Here is a 21,130-nt window from a genome sequence, read left to right on the forward strand (position 1 = left end):
CAGCAAAAAACTAAATAAAAAAACAAAGTTAAAATTGTAATGGCATCGTGGCTGTTTTTTAGTCTAATACACGCATTACCAAATCATCATGCAGTAGATGTGCAACTAGTCCAATTTAAAAGTTTAATCACATCCTGTATATTTGCCATTAGAGCTACTGTGGCTCCCTACACAACACGTGCTAGCTCATGAACCTCGTGTCATGTTCAGGCTTCACTTCAAAGAGACAGATTCTGATTTTAATGAGAGACATTGAGGTCTGGTAACCAAGGCAACCAGTCCTCAACACCTACCCTGACAATCCAGTGACTAATACAGGCACTATCTGTCATGGCTGGAAAGTCCAAGTCACACCTCAGGTCCACGTGGTCCTCCTAAAAACAGCAAATTAAAAGCTAAAAGTCTTTTAAATGACAAAGTATTAAAAACTGAGTGGTGTTTCTGTGATGATGTTTGTAATAGCCTATGGTGTGTCTGATTTCAAAACTGACTATATGTGTGGGCTGCAGCACTTACTATGAGGTCCATTCCGGATTTCTTTGTGCTAATGATTCTTTCTAGTTTTTCCACATGATGCACCAGCTTCAGGATGCACAGCTGTGGACGTGCCGCTGCGCGCATCCCCCCCCCAGCCTCCCTCCTCCTGCGGCGCACGCAGCTCGCTCTCTGATTGGTGGAAGCAGGAGGAAGAGAGGAACGGGGCTCGGGCTCGTGTCGTGATATCTGCCAAGTTCAGCCGGACCTGCAGTCTCTACTGGATCGGACCCTCCATCACTCCAGACCACCACAAATACTGCACTCGCTCCCTCTCGTTTGTTAGGACAAGTGTGCGGACGCTGTTGCCGCATTTCAGAAAGAGTCACTTACCCCAAAGTTTCCGGAAATATAGCGCAGAGGACGTAGGTGTGAGGATGGCTGCGTACAAGCTGGTCCTGATCCGCCATGGAGAGAGCTGCTGGAACCAGGAGAACCGTTTCTGCGGCTGGTTCGACGCGGACCTGAGCAAGACCGGGGAGCAGGAGGCAAAGAGAGGAGGACAGGCCCTGAAAGGTACTACATAATGTCACAGGGGCCTAATCAGCCTTTCTCTCGGTCGATGGATTAAGGCGCTGTTTATGCAACTCGACCGGATGGAGAAACGGGTAGTCGGCCCGTTTCAACAGCAGCAGGAGACACACAGACAGACACACAGACAGAGTAGGGACGAGGCCATGAAACATCTGTGTTTATTAGGCTCAACAGTCACAAATGAAATAACTGGAACATATAGCAAGTCCTGCTTTTTTTTTTTTTTTTTTTGCTTTATGTCTGATCAAGCAAAATTGACTATCTGTCAGTCTGGCACAGATCACAGTGTCCTTGCTGGACATGTTTCCCCCAGAGCCCATGATGATGTCACACACCAGTCCACACAGTCCTGCTGCCCTTGGTGTAAAAACTGTCCCTATTTTTAGGTTTTCCTTACCTCTGTGGTTCTCCAGTAAAGATGATTAGAATTTCTCTTTGCATAAATGAGGGGAAATATATCGTGTGGTGAATTTCTGAAAGGAGCCTAAGAACACAGATGGTTTAAATAAGCGATGATGCCTGCTACTGACAGATATCACTGATGATGCTATTTGTTATTTTATTGGGGACGTCAGCTCTTTATTGACTCCACTAATTTACATTTCATGTCCCAAAAACTGAACAGGTTCACAGCTTTAGGCACTAACGTCTGTATCAAAAGAAGGTTTTTCTTATGTAACGTATAAAGGGCACACTGCACTTAGGTAAAACTGTCATGTTTACTACTTCTTCTCATCCTCTCTCTGATTTACCTCAGATGCTGGCTACGAATTTGATATATGCTACACCTCTGTGCTGAAGAGGGCCATCCGCACGCTGTGGTTTGTTTTGGACAGCATTGACCAGATGTGGGTGCCCGTTCATCGGAGCTGGCGCCTCAATGAGCGTCACTACGGTGGCCTGACTGGGCTGAACAAGGCTGAAACAGCAGCCAAACATGGAGAGGCCCAGGTCAAGATCTGGAGGCGTTCTTTTGACATTCCACCCCCACCCATGGACGAGGAGCACAACTTCTATCAGATCATAAGCAAGGTGACAGCCCAGGAAGACTGTGGAACAGTGTCTCTGTCTTCCCTATAAATAAACACATCTTTGTTACATCAGTTTGAACTCATGTGACAACATTTACTCCGTCTTCTGTTGTAGGACCGACGTTATTCTGACCTGACGGAGGACCAGCTCCCTTCCTGTGAGAGTCTCAAGGACACCATCGCCAGGGCTTTGCCTTACTGGAACGAAGAGATAGTCCCACAGATCAAAGAGGGAAAGAGGGTGCTGATTGCTGCCCATGGCAACAGTCTCAGAGGCATCGTCAAGCATCTTGAGGGTAAGAAATAAGAAGCATATGAGGCGGTGCTGAGTGCCAAAAAGTGCCCCCTAACTGTGTATTTCACACTTTCCCAATTTATTGATTATTTTAATGATACTAAACACTGAATTAGGAACGTCCTGTTTAATTAAACTATGAAGGATAGTTTTTTTTTAACTATAATTTAAATTAAAGTTGACTTATGATTAAGGGTGTCCTAAGGTTATTATGCACACAGTATTACACCTTTCATACCTGTGTAACTTCTCAGAATCTGTAATGCTGCTCTCTGTCTGATATAACTGCCCTTCACTGAAATAAAAGGTCATTTCCAATTGGTATCAAGAAGTAAACAATTAACAGAGCAATCATAGGCTATAATGTTGGTTGTATGCTAAAAGAGTTAAGAAAGATATTAGCAATATTTTATGAGCAAAAAGTGTTGCACATATTCACCTTGCAGCAACTGTCACAACCCTAAAGCAAAGCTCTTCTGCTTCAGTCTGCAAATTCATGAAAGGCATATCCACACAGCACTCTAACCTCTGCACATCGGTTATTGTTTCCCAGGTATGTCGGAGGAGGCCATCATGGAGCTGAACCTGCCCACAGGTATCCCCATTGTCTATGAGCTTGACAAGAACCTGAAGCCTATAGGACCAATGCAGTTCCTGGGAGACGAGGAGACCGTCAAGAAGGCCATGGAAGCTGTGGCTGCTCAGGGCAAAGTCAAGAAATAGACAGATTTATCTTTCTGCAGTACAAATCATTCATGTGCTGTTCAGTTAGCAAGTTACAGTAAGATCATTTACAGTTTGTCATTACAAACTTGAGCATGCACACACACACACACCATGTGCACTTTATTTAAATAATACCGAGCTTTCACACAAATGTACAATCTGGTGTTTGTTTTCATTATTTTCACTTTGTGATATACTGAAACATACATTTTAATTTAGACAACAGATATCAGTTACATGTGAGCACTGACCAAAATGCAAATTAGGGACCAGGAAATATGAGCAAACAGACTAACCCTGCAGATTCATCCCAAGTATTTACAATGTATGTAGATCGAGCTCAGTGGGAACAGTATAACCTAGAAAGTAGCACTGGTTGTTAAAACGGAAAGTTGTAAATGCTCTGCACTGAGGATATTTGTTTGCTGTGGCATTGTGAGAATAAAAATAAATGTTATAATGTAAAATCTTGGATCAGTGTCTGAACATTATTGTAGCATAACTCTCATATTTGTATGTATTGTTTATGCTGTTTGGTTGTGAACAGGACTCGACTGGGTGCTGCCCCATGAAAAATATAGCACATACATACAAGGGAAGATTAAACTATACATAATAGCATGATTCAGAGCACTGCTTGAAGAAGTACTCCAATCATTTACTTAAGTAAAAGTAGTACTCATGAGTACTACTTTTACTTGAGTAAATGATACTTTAAGTAAAAGTAGTACTCATAGTTTATACATACAAGTAAACGTTCTGAATTTAAAATATTAAGTAAAAGTGCAAAAGATAAAAAATTATCTAAAATATCAAATAATGATTTAATGAGAAAATAACAGAAACGTCACGTTTAAGCTTAATAACACAAAATAATATCTCACTAGACGTATAAGATTAACTGTCAGGGAGCTGGGGAATTCAAATTAATTGATGATTATACATGTAATTTAATCAATTTCTGAATACTTGTGCCATGCTAATTTAAGTTAGCATCACATGGTAAATCACATATCCATGTGTGCCACAACAAACATGGCGGACCGAGACGTCCTTCTTCTACTTCCTGTCACACTATCTCCGGCCAATCAGAATCGACTCAAGCTGCACGACACAGCCAATCGGCGGAGGAGCTGCTCTTCTCGAAAACATGTCGCCCATGAAGCTGTGTGTTCCAGGTGAGTGGAGCAAACTCGTAAATAGTAGTAGTTAGGATGTCGTTACACCAGACATTAAACCGTTTTGTCATTTAATGTTCATGATGGCTTTTGTAGACGTCGCTGTGTCGGTGGAAAATACAGTTAAGCCCCAGTTTGACAGTGTAAACTCCTGCTAATTGTTTCCAGCTGCCATGTGTGACACTTGACGCTACTTTTCGATTTGTTGTTGGTTGTAAGACGGAATAACTGAAGATCAAATACGGCCCATTGTTAGACAGGAGGGTAATAGCCGTGTTTAGTAGGGACTGTTAGTCCTGATCGATGTTTACTTTCTACTATAGGCTGGATCAGCGGCCGTGCCCATCGCCTCGGGCTGGACCGCAGCATTCCTTCTGCAGCTTGTTTTGACTCACAGCTGGAAATGCTCCGTTTTATTTTGAAGGAGGAAATGTTAACGAAATTTAACTGATTAACAGATTTAGAAGGACTGATAAATCCTCTTGTCAGGGCAGAAAGAAGTGTGTTCTGGAGGTTGTACGTTTCTCTACAGACTCTCCTGTCATTTCTTATGTGCCTCTGGTCTTGCACTCCTTGTCTTAGTGTTGTATCTCCCAATAGTGTATTATTTTATTCTGCTGTTAGCAGTGATCCACTGCACACTTTTCAGCATCACTACCTCTGTGCTTATCTTCTTTTTCTCATCTCCAGGTGACAAACTATGCAGTGTGGAAGACTGTATTCCTGGCACAGGAGTGTACCTGCGCCACGGCTACATATACTCCTCACTAGCAGGATACGTGCTCAGGAAAAATGAGGGAGAGGAGGTGAGGGGTTGTGGGTTGGAGGTGACGGCTGCACATGCAGACAATCAGACTTGTAGGAGTGCCTAAATTAAGTTGTTGCGCAACCCTTGTTAACAGGACTGAAGCAAAACACGTTTGTTCAGTGCCTCTGATGTAATCAGCACCATATGTCCTTGTTGTGTTTAGGAAAGGAATCAAAGAATGTGAACAAGCTTTGTGTGGCTTGTGTTTGCAATAATGTGTGTGTCTTCTAGTTACCAGTGATTTCAGTGGTGAGGGAAACGGAAACACAACTACTGCCAGATGTAGGAGCAATAGTCACCTGTAAGGTACGCATTAAATCAGATTTCTTGGAATAGTTGTGTGAACTTTTAAACTCATTTTATACAGTTTAGTTTTGGATCTGTTTATCACAGAGGCGGTTTGTCTTGAATGCTCTTTGATTGGACAGGTGACTAGCATCAACCCCAGGTTTGCTAAGGTCCAGATCCTCTATGTGGGCTCCACGCCACTCAAAGACCGTTTCAGAGGAACCATCAGGTAACTAAATTAGACTCCACAATTAAGTGATGTCTTGTGGCCATATTTCTTTTGTCATTCTGAGCTCACTCTCTCTAACATTACAGAAAAGAAGACGTGCGCGCTACAGAGAAAGACAAGGTGATCATCCATTTCTCTGCAGCTCCTGTCTGTTTATCGAAGTGACACGCCTAATGCAAACACTTTTTCTTCATTGTTATAGGTGGAAACATACAAAAGCTTCCGACCTGGCGACATCGTCCTGGCAAAAGTTGTATCCTTCACCCTCTCTGAAGTGAAAGCCAAAGAACTTTTTCAAACGTGAAAGAAGAAAACTATTTATCAGCTACGAAAACTATGCAGCCCTGCATCAGGGCTGTTACCATGATCTCTGGGAATGTGTTGGTATTTCTCGGAAGAGGTGTGAGGTTTACAGTGCGTACAGTGACAGATGCACCTGTTCACTCTTGGTATTTACTGAAAGTGAATTCAAAGAACAGTGATCCTTGTAAGAAAACTATGACTAGAAGTCTTACCGCTTCATAATCAGTAGTGTGTGAGTGTTATCTTTGGGTAATTGACCCTTGACCTGTGATGTCAGATTTCTCTCGGTGATGTTCAGTCTAATTACCTGTTGACAACGGCAGAAAATGAGCTGGGAGTGGTGGTGGCACACAGCGAAGCAGGTACATAGCGTTATTCAACTTAATAAACTTATAACCACTGCGACAGTAGTACCCTGTTTGAACACAAGGTGGCACAAGTGTAACCATCGACATAACTAAGATAAAGAGTTACTACTGTTTGCCTGTAGATGTGACAAAATCATTTGCCTAGTGATATTTATTAATTACTTTCCTTAGAATTATTCCATAATTTAACAGTCTAATAATCTCTGTCTGCTGTTTCATGAATTTTTCTGTGTAATGTGAGCGAGCGAGACATGGAGAGCGAAAGCATCCTCAGCCCAATTTTTTCACTCCGGCTGAGAGCAGTGGATGTGATGAAAGAAATGGTTATTGAAACATGATGCTCACATAAATCAAATGCTCAGACAGAAAAAAAGAAATTCTGCTTTATTAGCAGCAGATGTGAGTCATGATTTGCATCAAAATTCATATTCATTATGAATTAGGACTGAGTCATACTTCTGAACATGGCCGTCGGACACACATACAGAAATTCACCAAGAAAAAAAGATGCTGTTCTGAGAATTCGTCATGTTTCACATTTCCTTTAATATCGAGGTAACGCAGTGGAAGCTGGGTGTGCATTTGTCATCAGTGCTAGTTTTTAGTTACTCTTTAGGTTTTAACCTTTATTTATGCATGTTGATGTTTTAATCTTACCATCTTTATTATATTTCTTTTTTTTTTTTTTTTGCTAACCAGGTGCCCAGATGGTTCCAATCAGTTGGTGTGAGATGCAGTGTCCACGGACTCACGCCAAAGAGTTTCGGAAAGTGGCACGAGTGCAGCCAGAGTATCTACAAGCATGAGAGTTCTGAAACGTATTTTGTTCACAAGGAACACACAGTTTCCCCTCCCTCCTTCACACGTGATCATCAAGTAGCCCCCACTCTGTTTCAGATGTTCTCTGACAGACAGAACGTGAGTGGCTATTTCTGGCTTCATGTCTTAAATAGTTTTTAAATGTCTTTCCCTTTGCAAACTGTGCCAGCTCGAAAACACTGAAGCATCAGAACAGCTGCAAAACTGGTGGTCCAAGTTGCTAGCTGCGTCAACATAAGAGTAGGTTAGGACAGGTTCAGACTGCATCTCATGCAAAGATAAAAATGAACCTTCTGCATTTTATCACAGCAAAGTGGCAACATGTGGTCTGAACCAGGGAGGGTCTGACCAAAACATTACTCAGTCAATCTGCACTTTAAAGTGTTTTTTTTTTTTAACTTTAGTTTCAAGTAAACTGATGTGCAAAGACATCAAGTTTTAAAAGAAAATTAAAGTGATGGAGTCTAACATTGAATCTACCATGTACAGAATATTGAAGTTCAACCTGATAGTCAAATATTTCTGTTTTTCACTCTTATCATAAATGAAATGTTTCCATTTTATCTTTGATGTAAAGTGTAACTTTTCTTTCTTCACTCTACAACAAATGTAACAGGATTGAAATAAAATGACTATCTAACCTATTAATGTGAGTTTTAGATTTTGTATTCTGTATAAGATGAGGTGACGGTGTCCATTTTCCTGCTCAAATTTGTTCCAACTGGCAGAAAATCTCAAACACAAAAACACAGCAGTCCTCCTCCATATAAATATCTCAGTAGTATTCCTCTTATGTAAAATACTGCACTGTTAAATGTCTGTTAAAATGTTTTAAAAAGTCAGCTAACACTGCTTATGTTTGTAGCCACTTTTTTCCATTATTAAAAAGAATAGATGTATCAATCACTCCTCAGATAAAACTAAATCGAACCATTTTACATCACTACAAAGTAAAAATCACCCTTTATGATGAACTAATGCTCAACCTTTAATGTAAAAATGGCTCACCTCCCCAAGCAGGAACATGTTTAATGTACAAAACAGTATGTACATATAGGGTGTTCATTACCTCAATGTTTTGATATTTATGTACAGGTTTTAAGATTCTCCAGTGAACAGCAAATCTACAGTTAAAAGAAAACATACAGACATTGACACACACGCTTCAATCGTCAAAGCGAATTGATCGACTTGCATTTATGTCAATGGAGAACTTCTTATTGGATGGCGCCGTAAACCCGAGTCCTGCCCCCCTGTTATTAAAGTCTGTTCGGCGTGAATGAGCACGCTCAAACTCTCCCAGAAGCCCTTGCTTCAACTGCTGCTGTGCCTCCTTGCCCAAAGCCATGTTTGCTCTTATAGTGCTCGCAGCAGCTGGCTGGGAACCCTTTTTGAAGCCACCCATTAGCCGCAGGAACTTCTGCTGCTGTTCAGAGCTGTCGAACTGGGCAGTGCTCCACTGGCCGAAACCCTGAGGAACACAGGCATCTTTAGAAATCTTGCCTGGGTTCAATACTACAAATACATAGGTGTGCATTACAAACTGAGGATATAGAGCAAACTGAGGACATGAGCGTATTATCAGAAAGATCGGATGTTACAAAACCCACAGAGACTAAACATCTTTCTGCTGCATCATTTTTGTTTTTTAAATTGTCCCCCAACAGACAGAAGCTGATACTGACCGAAGGTTTAGCAGGTTTCTGAGGCTGAGAGGCCTTGTCAATCTCCATCTGTAAAGCCTGTCTTCTCTCCTGGAACCATTACACACTTCATTAAGCTTTACAGACATGACGAGCACTTCACAGAGTCGTTTGCTGTTTGGTATCAAGTGAACCCTGGTTACACCTGAGACTGGTATTGGTCTCCTTTTGGATCTTTTGGCAAGAAACCAAATCAGTGTGCTTCCCAAAATGTCAAATAGCATTTAGGCCCATTACAGCTCATAGATAATAAACATTAAATGTCACAGCAACATAAACATAACACAGCAAGTGTTCACCTGGTTGATGGTGACTTCATCAGTGTTTCCACTCTTCTCTGACAGGAACACCACGTCCACCTGTGGACACTCCTGAGACACAAAACAAAGTTCAGTAATCATGCTGGCAAAATTTAAAACCACTTGAATCCAAGCACAGACACATTCGGTCACCTGTGGCTCTTCCACTTGCTCCTCTTTGATCTTCTTCTTCTTCGCACCACCTCTAGCACTGTTCTCCACCTGAGTAGAGCTCTTCTTCCTCTTGTTTTTCTTGTTTGCGGTGACTAGAGTTTGTCTACTTTGTTCATCCTCCTCAGCTTCTTCTTTGGCTTCTTTGTTTGATAATGCCTCATCTTTTGTCTTTGTCTTTTTCTTCTTCTTCGGCTTTGTCTCCTCTACTTCATTGAACTCTGCCAATGCCTTTTCTTTTTTTACTTTTCTCTTTAACTCTTGCTCCCCGTCCTCTTTTGTAACAATCTCAGTCTTTACTGACTTGTTCTTCTTCTTGTTGAGTATTTTTTCATCCTCTGCCTCTGTCTCTCGTGACGTTTGGCTCATTTTGTTGTTGACCTTGATCTCTGGTGCTTCTGCTTCGTGTTCATCTTCAGTTTTCACTTTTTTCTTACTCTCTTTCTTTTTCTTTTTCCTTTTTACCTCATCACCTTCATCAGTTGCATCTTCTGGTGTCTTCAACCTCCCTCCATTCTCAGCTACTTTTGCTTTCTTTTTAGTTACACCTATTCCAGTTGTAGCTTCAGTAGTTTCCTTTTCCTTCTTCGTCCTTTCTTTAGCTTGCTCCTCAGCCTCCTGTATCTTTACAGTTGAAATTTTCTTTTTCCCTTTCCTGGCTTTCTTTTGCTCTATGTCCTCCTCTTCTTTCTCTGCCTTCACATTTTCTGGTTTAATTTGTACTGCCTTATTTTTTACTTTCTTCTCCTTCCTCTGTTTTTCTTCTTCTTCTTCTTCAACCAAAACCCTGGCAGCTTCAACTTCATTCTCATGATCACCCTTCTGCTTTTTCTTCTTCTTTTTGCCGACTTTGTCATTTCCATCCATGACATCAGAACCATTGGCACTACAGAGAGATTCATCATCAATCCTCCCCTTCTTCTTTTTCTTCTTTTCTGTCTTTGCACTACATCCATCCAAGGACTCCTCCTCTATAACCACTGTCTCAAGTTTTTTAGATTTTTTTTCTTTTTTGACCTCTGTTAATCTACCATCTCCAACAGCACAGTTTTCTTGTTCTTTTTTAAATTTCTTCTCCTTTTTCACAAGACTCTTCTTTTCCTCTGTTTTCATTTTCACCTTTTCCACAGCAACAGACCTCTGGCTTTTCTGATGGGAGAAATGAAATTACAGAAGGATAAGACTGTTCTCTGAGTTTAAACTGCCAAACCAGGTTTGAACATATTCATGCATGTGCAAGTGTGACTGAAAGAGCAGTACCAACCAAGGGTTTGGCTGGTTGCTTGGGCAGGGACTCCTGATCAATGTCTCTTTGTAAGGCCAGTAGCTTTTCCTACAGGAACACGGCAGAATAGTGCGAAAATGCATATAAAACATATCACAACATTGGATGTATGAAAGAGAGAAACTTTTTTTAACCCATTTAACCTAATGTGTGTGCGAAGTTGCCTCTTGGCTCTATGTTCCTCTGGGTTTTAGATTACTCATAATTCACTTGTTTTAGTTTAGTGTAGCAAAACACATTTATGAAGTTCCAATGGTTGTGACATTGTGATGTAGACTGCCATGCAACACCAAACAATCTGCATAAACAGTGTTCTGATTAAAAGTCGGATGTCTAGTACATCAGTACCTGGTCAATGGTAATTTGACTGGATTTAGATGCACACTTTTCGGAAACAAAGATCACGTCCTCATCGGAATCCGTCTGAAACATAAACGGAACACAGACTTCTAAAAATAAACATTGTGTGAAAACACATTACTGCACTTCTGGTGCATCATGCTAGCTAGCTAACAGCAGCGAAAAAGCAGCTGGAGGTTGAACCGATGATGAAGAAAAGTAGCTGGTAAGCCACACGGTGACACTATTTTATCATAGCTACACAAAGCATTGTTGAATATAACTCTGAAGAGCGGTTTACTTACTTTTAACACTAAGATAATTCACGTGGATCCCCGTTTACTTAGTTGACCTGGAAGTAGTTCTTCCTTGTTCCTGTTAGCAACGAGGCAGGCGTCCATAGCAACCAGCGCGTACACGTCACACGCTGAGTTCTTTGTTCCGGTACCGAAATGTAAAAGTACAAAAGTACAGCTCAGATGTATTAGTACCTCACTTACTTTGAAATTATTGTTTAACAAAGCCTGAACATTGAACAATAATCTGGACTAGACATGCACTATTATCAACAGCATCAAATTCAATAGTATTCAAAATACTTCACTTAAATGTCTAGTATTATTATTATTATTAGTTTCTTAGTGGAGTACCCTGTCTATCTGCAGCTTTAAACAGCCAAGCGCAACCTATATACTTACGACCTTTAGCTTTGGCACTAGTTGCAAGCGTAAGCTACCCCAGTGTCTGACTACTGCTGTACATCATTTGCATCAGCTTTCACCTACACCTAGTCTTAGACTTTCAGGAAGCCACCTACCCTCCATCTGTCAGCTACAGCATCAAGGAGCAGCTGCAATCCCAGCCTCTAACAGCCCTGAATCTTTAGGCCATGAATAAAAAAAGTAGGTGAACCTTTTGAAATTTCATAGTTTTCTGCAATAATTTGTCATAAAATGTGATCTGATCTTCATTGAAGTATAATAAAAATATAATGTGCCTAAAATAATACCACAAAATAATTCTGCTCTTTCATGTCTTCATTGAGAACAACCATAGAAACTGCGAGTGGAAAAAATAGTATGTGAACCCTAATTGGACTCAGGTGTTAGCATAAGTAGAAACAAAAAAGTTTAGAGGTGTGGACTAGAGCTATGTTAAGTGATAAAAAACAACTCTTTTTGAGTTTGTTCAGCACAAGACGAATACTCTTATGTGAGTCTACAGTCTGTAAAACATTGAACTAACAGGGTGTCTACAGCAGGACACCATGAAGAAAGCTGCTGCTTACTAGAAGAACATTGCTGCACTGAAGTTTGTCAAAGAGGAGTCAACCAGTTATTGATTCCAAGCGGTCTCAAACTTTTTCCACTAGCACTGTGAGGTTTTTATGGTTGTTCTCAATAAAGACATGAAAGAGCAGAATTTTATTTGTGTTATTATTTTAGACACATCATATTTGTTAATACTCTTGATTTAGATGAAGATCAGATCACATTTTAGTGAATGAAATGATGAAATAATGAAAGCATTTTGGAAGATGTTTCTTCAAACAATCACGAGAATGTTGTTAAATCAATTATATATAAACTTTTATATATTATCTATAATATGTATATACTTCTACTAATTATATGTAATAATATTTTTTCATTTTTTATTTTCAACTGTATTAAGAGTACTTAATTGTACCTAATACAACTGTTTTAATTGTGAGAAGTTCTAAACAATAGTTGTTCTTGCTATTAGTCTATTAATGTGAAATGATGAGTTGAATGAATGAACTAAAGGCCTTCTTGACATATAGAAGAAAGAAGAAGAAAAGAAGAAAACTATGTAAAACATTTGTGTACATTTAGTAGATAATAGAATTAATGATTTTCATGATAATTGTTTGTATTGAATTCAGTTGGTACCCCCAGACATGTAGAATTTAACAAAGTTAGTGGGAGCAGCCTCAGATGATGTGTTGGCACTGATTTTAGTACAGAATGGCTGTAAGCTTCTTCTTATTCCCCAACCTGATAATATGAAAGGCTGAATGCTGTGTGAAAACTTCAATTGCTTAGGGGAATGGGTTTCCATGCAATTTTCTAATAAGCAATAATTAGTAGTGAAGTACAGATGGCAGACAATATACTATTTACCAGAAAATGTGCACTGATGTATTAGCCACTCTGTGCAAATCACATTACAGACATTCTTGTTACGCTGTCCAAAAACAGTGACAGTGCTCTCATCATAAGAGCATCTCAAAAGAAAAATACCAGTCATCTCTAAAATTTGTATAATTTACATGAATAAAACTCAGATATATAGGGTTATTACATAAAAATCTCATAATATCAGAGTACACACGGGTACACAAAAGCAAAGTTGTCAACAACTCAATTATTTAGTTAAGTCTGACACCGAGAAGAAATGGTCACAACGTGAACACGGTCGCATTGAATAAATTGTCCTGGAATAATTCAGCTCATACTCAGCTCAGGAGCTGGGACTGGCTTTGAACAGCTGCTGTCAAATAGAAATGAATGGAGACCTACTGCTAAAACAGTGGGCTGCACAGAAAATGTTCAGATGACTTCACAGTGATGGGTGACAGAATGCTTTCTCTGTATTCAGTGGACTTTTCAAATGTGGTGTGCTCCTATTCATATTTGGGCAAGACCAAAAATACACTGAGCTTAGATGACAAAACTGTCATAGTATCACACAATCTTCCACAGCTGGTGGGGGGTTTTCTGGTTGTCTTGGAAATTTCCAATGTTTTAATGTCCATTTTTGGGCACATGAGACTGTTTTGCCATCTGCCAACTGTTCTTCATAAAGAGTCAGCAATAAAACGTCTTTCAATGGGAATATCAAAATCCTAGAAAACACTCAAAAGAATTCAATTTAGACAAAATACATTTAGCTTTAAAGTGAGCTTTTACATGCATTAAATGATTATACATCTCAAATATCGCAATACCCAGACACAATTGGCGCTGTTAAAGTGCAAAATCACAATCTCCAAGAGTGAACCCTGTACTGCACCAATAGGTATTGCAGTATTAAATGGCTTTTAATGATATGCATATTAAAAACTAGTAATCCATGAGCTGTATGCTCCTCATTCACCCTATAAATAATCTGATAATCCTCTAAAAACTGGCACAAACTCTATTAAATACACAGCATTTATCAATAAACATTGTCAAATGTGCCAAACTGTCTGGTAGCACTGATAAACGAATGAAGAGGCAGAGAGAAAAACACTATGAGAGTCCTTTGGGTCTTTCCATCATGAAATACAGAGGCCAAGCAAGCTTTGTGGGTGTATGCAGGTAATTTACATAAACATCCTAAGGGTTTGTTTCCAAGTTGTAGCTCGAGAAAGAGAAGGAAAGCGTAGTTTTTTTGAAGCAAGCATCACTGATGAAGAGGCATCAGTGAGTAACAACATTCATCTAAAGCTGTTCAGGCAAAACTTCACTACATTCAAGTCATCCTTTAATCGTAACTCCCCTCCAACACAGAAGCTGATTGTGGATCGTCTCTGAATATATAGTAACCACAGCCCTCTTCACTCGCTCCTTGTCAGTGTATTTACACGTTACAGTTAAGACTATAAGAGCTTATCTGTGATCTGACCACAGTCGTGTCCAGTCTGCCGATAAAGAGGCGAGTGAGAAACTAATTCATTTAAAACACTGAGAAACACAAATACATTAAACATAATTAACTCCCATCAAATCCACTGAGTGTGATATGTGATGTCTCTGATATTTCCTCCTTCTTCCTCTTAGGAGACAGGAAATTCTACTATCGCGATCCAGTGTTGCGCCAGTGTATCCCCTTCAAGATCCTTATTACCATAACCGTCGCCCGGTGTAGTTGATTGGAGCAGTGGGCATCTACAAGAGACAAACAAGTAGTAAAGTAAGTACAGTGCTGGTTAGTTAATGATCGAGAGTGACCGTGACATGTACTGAGTGGGTTTCCTGTCGTACTTACTGTACCACCATTCATGACCAGAGCCATCTCAGTGGGTTGGTAGACGTGGCCCCTGAAGGCGATGCCAGGACGCACACTCCCATGGCTGCCGTGATACGTTCCACTTCGGAGAGCTGACACACCAAGAAAGCAACATACACACACACACACACACACACACACACACACACACACACACACACACACACACACACACACACACACACACACACACACACATTAGGGACGTGATATAAACAAGGGCTACATCTTCTGTGTTTTAATGGTTCCAGCTTGTGCAGTATAATTCCAACCTTGGTAACTCAGAGGCCCTTCACACCCATAGTGAACCCACACAGGTGATTTTCATTTTTGTGGTTGATTACTCATCTTTTCAGTGCTGTGTGGGTGCCTACTGACTGTGGTTGACAGCTCCTGCTAGCTTTACTGAGCAAGGCAAATTACCCCTTCTCATGCTTATTGGTGCACAGAGTTTGACGACCTCTGTTATAGAGTCCCATTCATTTTTCCTATCGACAGTGTGACTCATAGTTAGAGCACTTCTACAGCTCAGATTGCCATTAAACTTTTCTGGTTGAATCACTAGTACAACAGATTTGACACCGTTTTAGAAAACATATGGTTCTGTGATGGTATGTCAAAGGTATCATACAAACCTGTGCACATAAAGACTTTGAGGTTAAGGTGCATATCAGCATTTAAGTAAAATTTGCCACACCCACTGCTACAAGTGAGCGGTAGCCAGGCATGTATTACAATACATGCGTTTAATATTATTACAATTAATAATAACTAAGAATACCATCTGTATCTCCAAACAATCACCTTTTATTGTCTTTAATATCTGCCACAATAAAGCACATTGCTGTTTCTGACTGACATCATTAGAGAGGTTAGATGGTCAAAAAAGTACTGAGAGTTTACTTCTTTTTTTCTGTCAGTAATCTGACTCTTTAACATTAGATGCACGTGCCCCAAATTAACTCGTCAACCACATAATTCATAACTCTTTTTTCACGCTCTGTGAAGGAAAAGCAAAATGCCAAAAGAGCAAATCTTTTCTATATTAAATATTGTTATGTACACCATAATCTATGTACATCCATCAGCCATGGTGAGCTGGTACAAATTGAGCACTGGTGCATTGTAATGCTTATTAAGCCAGCTTGACATTTACAAAGGAGACTTATGTTATTTCTCCCTTTATTCATCCCATTTTAAAGGGAAACTACTAAATGGCTCATACAGCCTCCTCCATTCTGAGGTGGCCCTCTTTAACCTTGCTCTTTTTAACACAAAGTAAATCCACCTGTGACTTGCTAACTCATGTTTTAATGCGACTTTCCTCTCTGCATGCATTGTCTCCTCTCCAGTCAACTGTACAATAACCAGCAAGACACTATTTATGATTCCTTCCTGCCTCTGCCGCCAGTCTTTGTTTGTCCTGGTTTAGTTCCTCATCTGTGCATTTGGCTTCAAATAAACATAGAAAAACAATCAGAGTGAAATTACTCATACATCTTCCTGTAGATAAGCCCTTTGGATGAACAGGCATTTCATGAGGTTTAATTGGGTTTTGGACAGTGTACAGTAGCTTGAAGTCAGCCAGACGCTGCTGTAAACAAGAACATGGCACTTCTGGTATTGTAGTAATTGTCATCTCTGACATGTTAACAGCAAAACTGGGGAGAAACATGATAAAATAGACTTGTCAGATTTGTAATGTTGCCTTCAGATGGGGTCGTCCATATGTTGTTCACAAAAAAGAGTTCTTCGTGCAAAGATTGATTTTTTTTTTCTATACAAAAAACATCATACATCAACTTAAAACTAAATACGTTTGGAAAAAAACGTAAAAATGCTACTTACTGACCTCCCAACAGCTGACCACTGATAGCAACTGTTTTGATACAATGAATAACAAATTGTTTTGTAATTCAAAGACACATTAAAAGACGTACATCCCCTGGCCATCAGAAACACCTCATGGGTTGCTGACAAATGGAGGAACTACACCTAATATTTGTATTGCAAATCGTATTTTTTTTCTTTTCTTTAGTGAAATTATTATTTATCTTTTTTGATTTATGTGGGCTCATGTAATTAATATTTTAATGACATGCTATTCATTAAATTGAAACCATAGCTGTAATTGCAGCATTGATGTAAAATGTCAGTCTCTCACTATTGTTCACTGCTGCTTTTTTCATTCCTCAGCATGATATTGAAAACACAAAGTCAGTCACCATTTTTGTAAATAAATCAAGGGATCCAACATCCATTTTTGTTTTTAGTTGCATAGCAACAGTGTTATTATGATTCGCTGTAAATCACGTAGATCTTGGGCATAGTTTGTTGGATATCTCTCCTTATGAGTAACAATTGGAGGGAGCGTTCAACACAGGGTGAAACAGCTTATCTCTTCACACAAACTTGCAAAATGCAAACACACACACACACACACACACACATTACATTGGCCTACTTGCACTGTGCTCCTCCATAGAGAAGGGCTGGTTTTCTGGGAATTGTCGGTGAGAGTGTGCAGGGAGCTCATCTCCAAAATGTGGAGGAGGGGACGTGTGGCTGGTGTCGAAAAAATCTTGTGTGTTGGACTGTGGAGGTTTCCGAAGACACAGGTGCACTTCTGGAATGGCGTGGAACAGCAGTAGGATCCAGCCTTGAATGACCAGGGCCACTGCCAGCGCAGGCTCATCCAACACCTTCTTTCCTGCCGACCTTTCACCTTTTCCCCTTCCCCTTAACGTCTGGCTGCCGTACAGGTAAAAACCCAACCAAGCGACCCACAGCAGTGCTGATGCCAGGCTGGACAGGAAGAGCCAGACAGCGTTACACTTCCATCTTCGTTTTTCGTTGTCTCCTTCTCTATCCTCTTCACTCCCACCTCCCCCCTCTGCCCCGAATTCACCCCCACACAACACCACCCCTAGAGAAAGACCCATAGCTATGAGGAGCAGACCCAGGGTGTAGCTGCATGTCAGGGCAAAGTCCAAAGGTGGATATTCACAGGCTGGATGACCCTCCCTGACCACAGTGAGCAGGACCCATTCAGCAGAAATGATCCCCTGGACCAAGGCCAACGCCAGACCAAGTGCAGCCAGTGAACTGCCTGATGGGCTCGTCTTGCCAGCCACCAGCCTCCTGAGCCTCACACCCTGCACCAGCAAGCTGGAGAAACAAAGGGCAAAGAGAGGACCCCAGAAGGCCCTGCGAACCACACAGAGTGCCTGGTTCTTCCCCACCAGGAATGCCAGAGAGATGGAGAAGAGCCCCAGGAGTGTACCCAGGAGCAGAAGAAGAGGCCCCACGCTGGAGCGCCTGGCGTGGTCGGAAATGGAGCGTAGCTTGACCAACAAGAGCACAGCAAGGACCAGAGAGGTGAGACCACCGCTGCAGGCCACAGCCTCTAGAACCACACCCCACACTGACTCCAGGTCACAGAGCACCCTGTACGGAGGGTCCACATCCACGCTGCACCCCCGAGGCGGGGGAGGAGAGGGGTGGGATGAGCCATACCCAATCATTGACAGGAGGAAGATGATGATAGGGCTGACTGCCATCTTAGAGAGACACACAGAGAGAAACATTTTAGTGATGAGGAGAGACAGGGAAAGGGTTAAAGATGATTATGAGAGGTAAAGCTACAGAGAGAGAAACAAGAGCAGGGATAATGAAAAAAACATCAAGAGGAGGTGGAGGACAGGACAGTTGACATAGATCTACAGTAAATTAGACTAGTCTATGCAGCATCTCCATGATTCACAATATACAAGAAACACAGCAGTATACCAAGAAAGAATTATTCTGTTTCTCTTTCAGACACACAAACACAAACACACACTCACAGCACCGAGTAGGACTGCTTTTAGCACTTGGCAATGGTTTCCATGGGAACGGGAAACAGCGTGGGCTGAGTACATCACATACTGGGCTTTTGAGAAGTCGGGTTTCAGTACCCAAAAGCACAGAGAAATGCACGACTATACACACACACACACACACACACACACACACACACACACACACACACACGGTTTGTATTTACATGTGAGGCTACTCAGTGACATAATACACAATGACTATGATTTTAACCTTTACCCTAGAACCAGGTTTTATCCCAAACACTGCAAAAAATGTTCTCACTGATGTCTTCACTGTGTGTGTGTGTGTGTGTGTGTGTGTGTGTGTGTGAATTAGAGGTGTGTGTGTAAATTAGATTTAAATACAAAGCATTAAAACTATTTCATTTTTTATTTGAGACAATCCCAAACTCACCTTGGACAAATTCTTGACTTGAATTCTTGATTATTGACAGTGATGAGGCATCATTATTTTCCCACTCTGCATCACTTTGAGTATTTTTACGATCCAAATTAATGAAACAGTGGAGGCAGCAGAGTCAAAACGGTTTCCATTTTGTCATTAGAAATGTCTCTTATGTTGCTTCCTGGCCACGCACACAGCTCCTGCTGCAGTAAAGTACAAAATAACACACTTTGCGAGACCAATAACGTCCTGCTGCTGCAGTGACACGTCCAGCTGCTCCGAGAAGAATCCACAATTATGATGCATGCCTTGATACTTCACACACCCACATGGTCAAATATATCTTGTGTCTCTCTTTCACTCTTCTCTCTCACTGTCGCTCCCTCTGTCCTCCTCTTCCTATTCATTCCGTCTGCATGTCTGTTTCTCTCTCTGCTCGCTTCACGCTGAATCTGTGGAGGTGTCAACAGAAATGAAATCCCAGCTTCACCTCTCTTCACCCACACACGGGGAGTCTGATTTTCTGGTGCACCTGTCTAAACAGGAGGAGAACAGGAAAGAAGTTCAACATGTTAAGTATGGCAATGAACTGCCAATTCAGTATTAATCACTCGTTTGCACATCTCAGTGTTATTTCCTGTCTTCGGGCTCCCACATCTTCCTTGTACCACTCATACAATTCTTCCTCACAGCCATAGCTGTGGTGGATTCATCTTTGATCACCAGATTGAACCAAAACAATCAGATGTCTTGTTCTGCAAGAAAGTATCCGGTGCACTCTGATGGCGTGTGTTGATGAGTGAAGATGGGATTTACCGTAGGTTGGGAGGGACAGATGGTCAATCCAGACACAGGTGAGCCACGTGGCCATCCTAGTTGAGTGTTACATAACACCGGTGAAGATGATTCAGTGGCTTTAGGGTGGAGTAATCTCCTCCGCTGGAGTTAGTGTATGTGAGGGACACAGCACGAGCAGAACGAAGGAGCAGTTGCTTTGGATCGTCGTGTCAGAGAAAAAGGAGAAGCCAGTTTGTGGCACACAGATGTAAGATGTAAGAAAGGAGCACACACCTGCACCCCGCTGCGTCAGTTAAGACGGTCTAATCCAGACAGGGAGTTGTCACATGCATGTAATCAGCAGGAGTAAAAGCATCCGTCAGTCACAGAGAATGAATGAAGAGATGTGCACCAGTACAAACAGTAGATCCAGCTATTCCCCCGATATGATGAGTACAGGTGGGTGGTTCCCCAGTTCCCCTAGGGAACTTAAGAAAAACATTTTTGTACTGAAAGTTAAGTCAATCAATGCCACTCTGTGTAAACCAAAGAGGAAACTACAACAGTTAGCTTGGCTCAGCATAAGGACTGGAAACAGTCCACAAGCTCTAAAGTTAGAATTCATGTTTACATGTTATATCACATTTGTTTGATCTGGACCAACACAGAAGTAGGAAGACTTCTTTTATTTCGGGGTTATGTGCTGATGACTTCTTGGCTGGTTGCCAGGCAACCTGAAAGTTACCAGCCGGGGCAGCTCGTCCGCTGTTTCCCGTCTTTGTGTGAAATTAATCTTCTGATCTAACTCCCAACAAGCCGCAGTCTGTATTTTTTACAAACTATATTGAAAAAACTCAACCTGTTTCCTAGATCCTAGTCTGAGGCCACTCTTTGCTGTATGAGATAAACTGAATGTCTCTCTCTGACGTCTTCATCTGCTTCAGATATTAACACAAACCATGAATTCTGTCACTGAGGTTCGGGGGAGTTTGGTGTCTCAAATGTGGAAATGTGTGTGTCTGTGTGTCTCTGTGCTGCTTGTTGTGTTTCTCTGTTTGAGTTGGAGATGAAATAAGACGGAGGTGAGAGACGGGGCAGAGAAGTGCTGATTAACTCAGGTGATCATTCCCAATCAGGGTAATCCAGTGGTTACGATGGTC

General features: G+C 41.2%; 4 protein-coding genes across 9 annotated transcripts; 2 read left to right on the forward strand and 2 right to left on the reverse strand.

The window, feature by feature from the left end:
• Positions 1 to 666: 666 nt before the first annotated feature.
• pgam1b (phosphoglycerate mutase 1b) lies at positions 667 to 3,512 on the forward strand. Its single transcript, XM_026360862.1, has 4 exons — positions 667 to 1,050; positions 1,826 to 2,100; positions 2,215 to 2,395; positions 2,948 to 3,512. Exons 1-4 carry the CDS (start codon positions 912 to 914, stop codon positions 3,115 to 3,117), a joined length of 765 nt encoding a protein of 254 aa, XP_026216647.1. The 5' UTR covers positions 667 to 911; the 3' UTR covers positions 3,118 to 3,512.
• A 739-nt stretch (positions 3,513 to 4,251) lies between these two features.
• Positions 4,252 to 7,757, forward strand: exosc1 (exosome component 1). Its single transcript, XM_026360409.1, has 8 exons — positions 4,252 to 4,298; positions 4,989 to 5,104; positions 5,338 to 5,412; positions 5,535 to 5,623; positions 5,710 to 5,743; positions 5,826 to 5,876; positions 6,204 to 6,288; positions 6,994 to 7,757. Exons 1-8 carry the CDS (start codon positions 4,271 to 4,273, stop codon positions 7,098 to 7,100), a joined length of 585 nt encoding a protein of 194 aa, XP_026216194.1. The 5' UTR covers positions 4,252 to 4,270; the 3' UTR covers positions 7,101 to 7,757.
• knop1 (lysine-rich nucleolar protein 1) lies at positions 7,498 to 11,345 on the reverse strand. 4 transcript variants are annotated; one of them, XM_026360408.1, is made up of 7 exons: positions 11,216 to 11,345; positions 10,920 to 10,994; positions 10,551 to 10,619; positions 9,269 to 10,435; positions 9,116 to 9,187; positions 8,799 to 8,867; positions 7,498 to 8,584 (listed from the first exon to the last, which is right to left on the reverse strand). In XM_026360408.1, exons 4-7 carry the CDS (start codon positions 10,397 to 10,399, stop codon positions 8,279 to 8,281), a joined length of 1,578 nt encoding a protein of 525 aa, XP_026216193.1. In that variant the 5' UTR covers positions 10,400 to 10,435; positions 10,551 to 10,619; positions 10,920 to 10,994; positions 11,216 to 11,345; the 3' UTR covers positions 7,498 to 8,278. The 4 variants fall into 4 exon arrangements, with proteins under 4 accessions (XP_026216193.1, XP_026216190.1, XP_026216192.1 ...); XM_026360405.1 differs by having other exon boundaries at positions 10,920 to 11,017; positions 11,216 to 11,271; XM_026360407.1 differs by having other exon boundaries at positions 9,116 to 9,175; positions 10,920 to 11,020; positions 11,216 to 11,271.
• A 1,487-nt stretch (positions 11,346 to 12,832) lies between these two features.
• On the reverse strand, positions 12,833 to 20,447 carry gprc5bb (G protein-coupled receptor, class C, group 5, member Bb). Of its 3 annotated transcripts, none has more exons than XM_026358892.1 (4): positions 19,203 to 20,447; positions 17,392 to 18,487; positions 14,907 to 15,019; positions 12,833 to 14,806 (listed from the first exon to the last, which is right to left on the reverse strand). In XM_026358892.1, the coding sequence occupies exons 2-4, from the start codon at positions 18,485 to 18,487 to the stop codon at positions 14,762 to 14,764; spliced, it is 1,254 nt and encodes a 417-aa protein (XP_026214677.1). In that variant the 5' UTR covers positions 19,203 to 20,447; the 3' UTR covers positions 12,833 to 14,761. The 3 variants fall into 3 exon arrangements, with proteins under 3 accessions (XP_026214677.1, XP_026214678.1, XP_026214679.1); XM_026358893.1 differs by having other exon boundaries at positions 17,382 to 18,487; XM_026358894.1 differs by lacking the exons at positions 12,833 to 14,806; positions 14,907 to 15,019 and adding an exon at positions 15,076 to 16,379.
• Positions 20,448 to 21,130: the final 683 nt, after the last annotated feature.

The sequence above is a fragment of the Anabas testudineus genome, chromosome 1 (genome assembly GCF_900324465.2).
Source record: "Anabas testudineus chromosome 1, fAnaTes1.2, whole genome shotgun sequence".
NCBI lineage: Eukaryota > Metazoa > Chordata > Actinopteri > Anabantiformes > Anabantidae > Anabas > Anabas testudineus.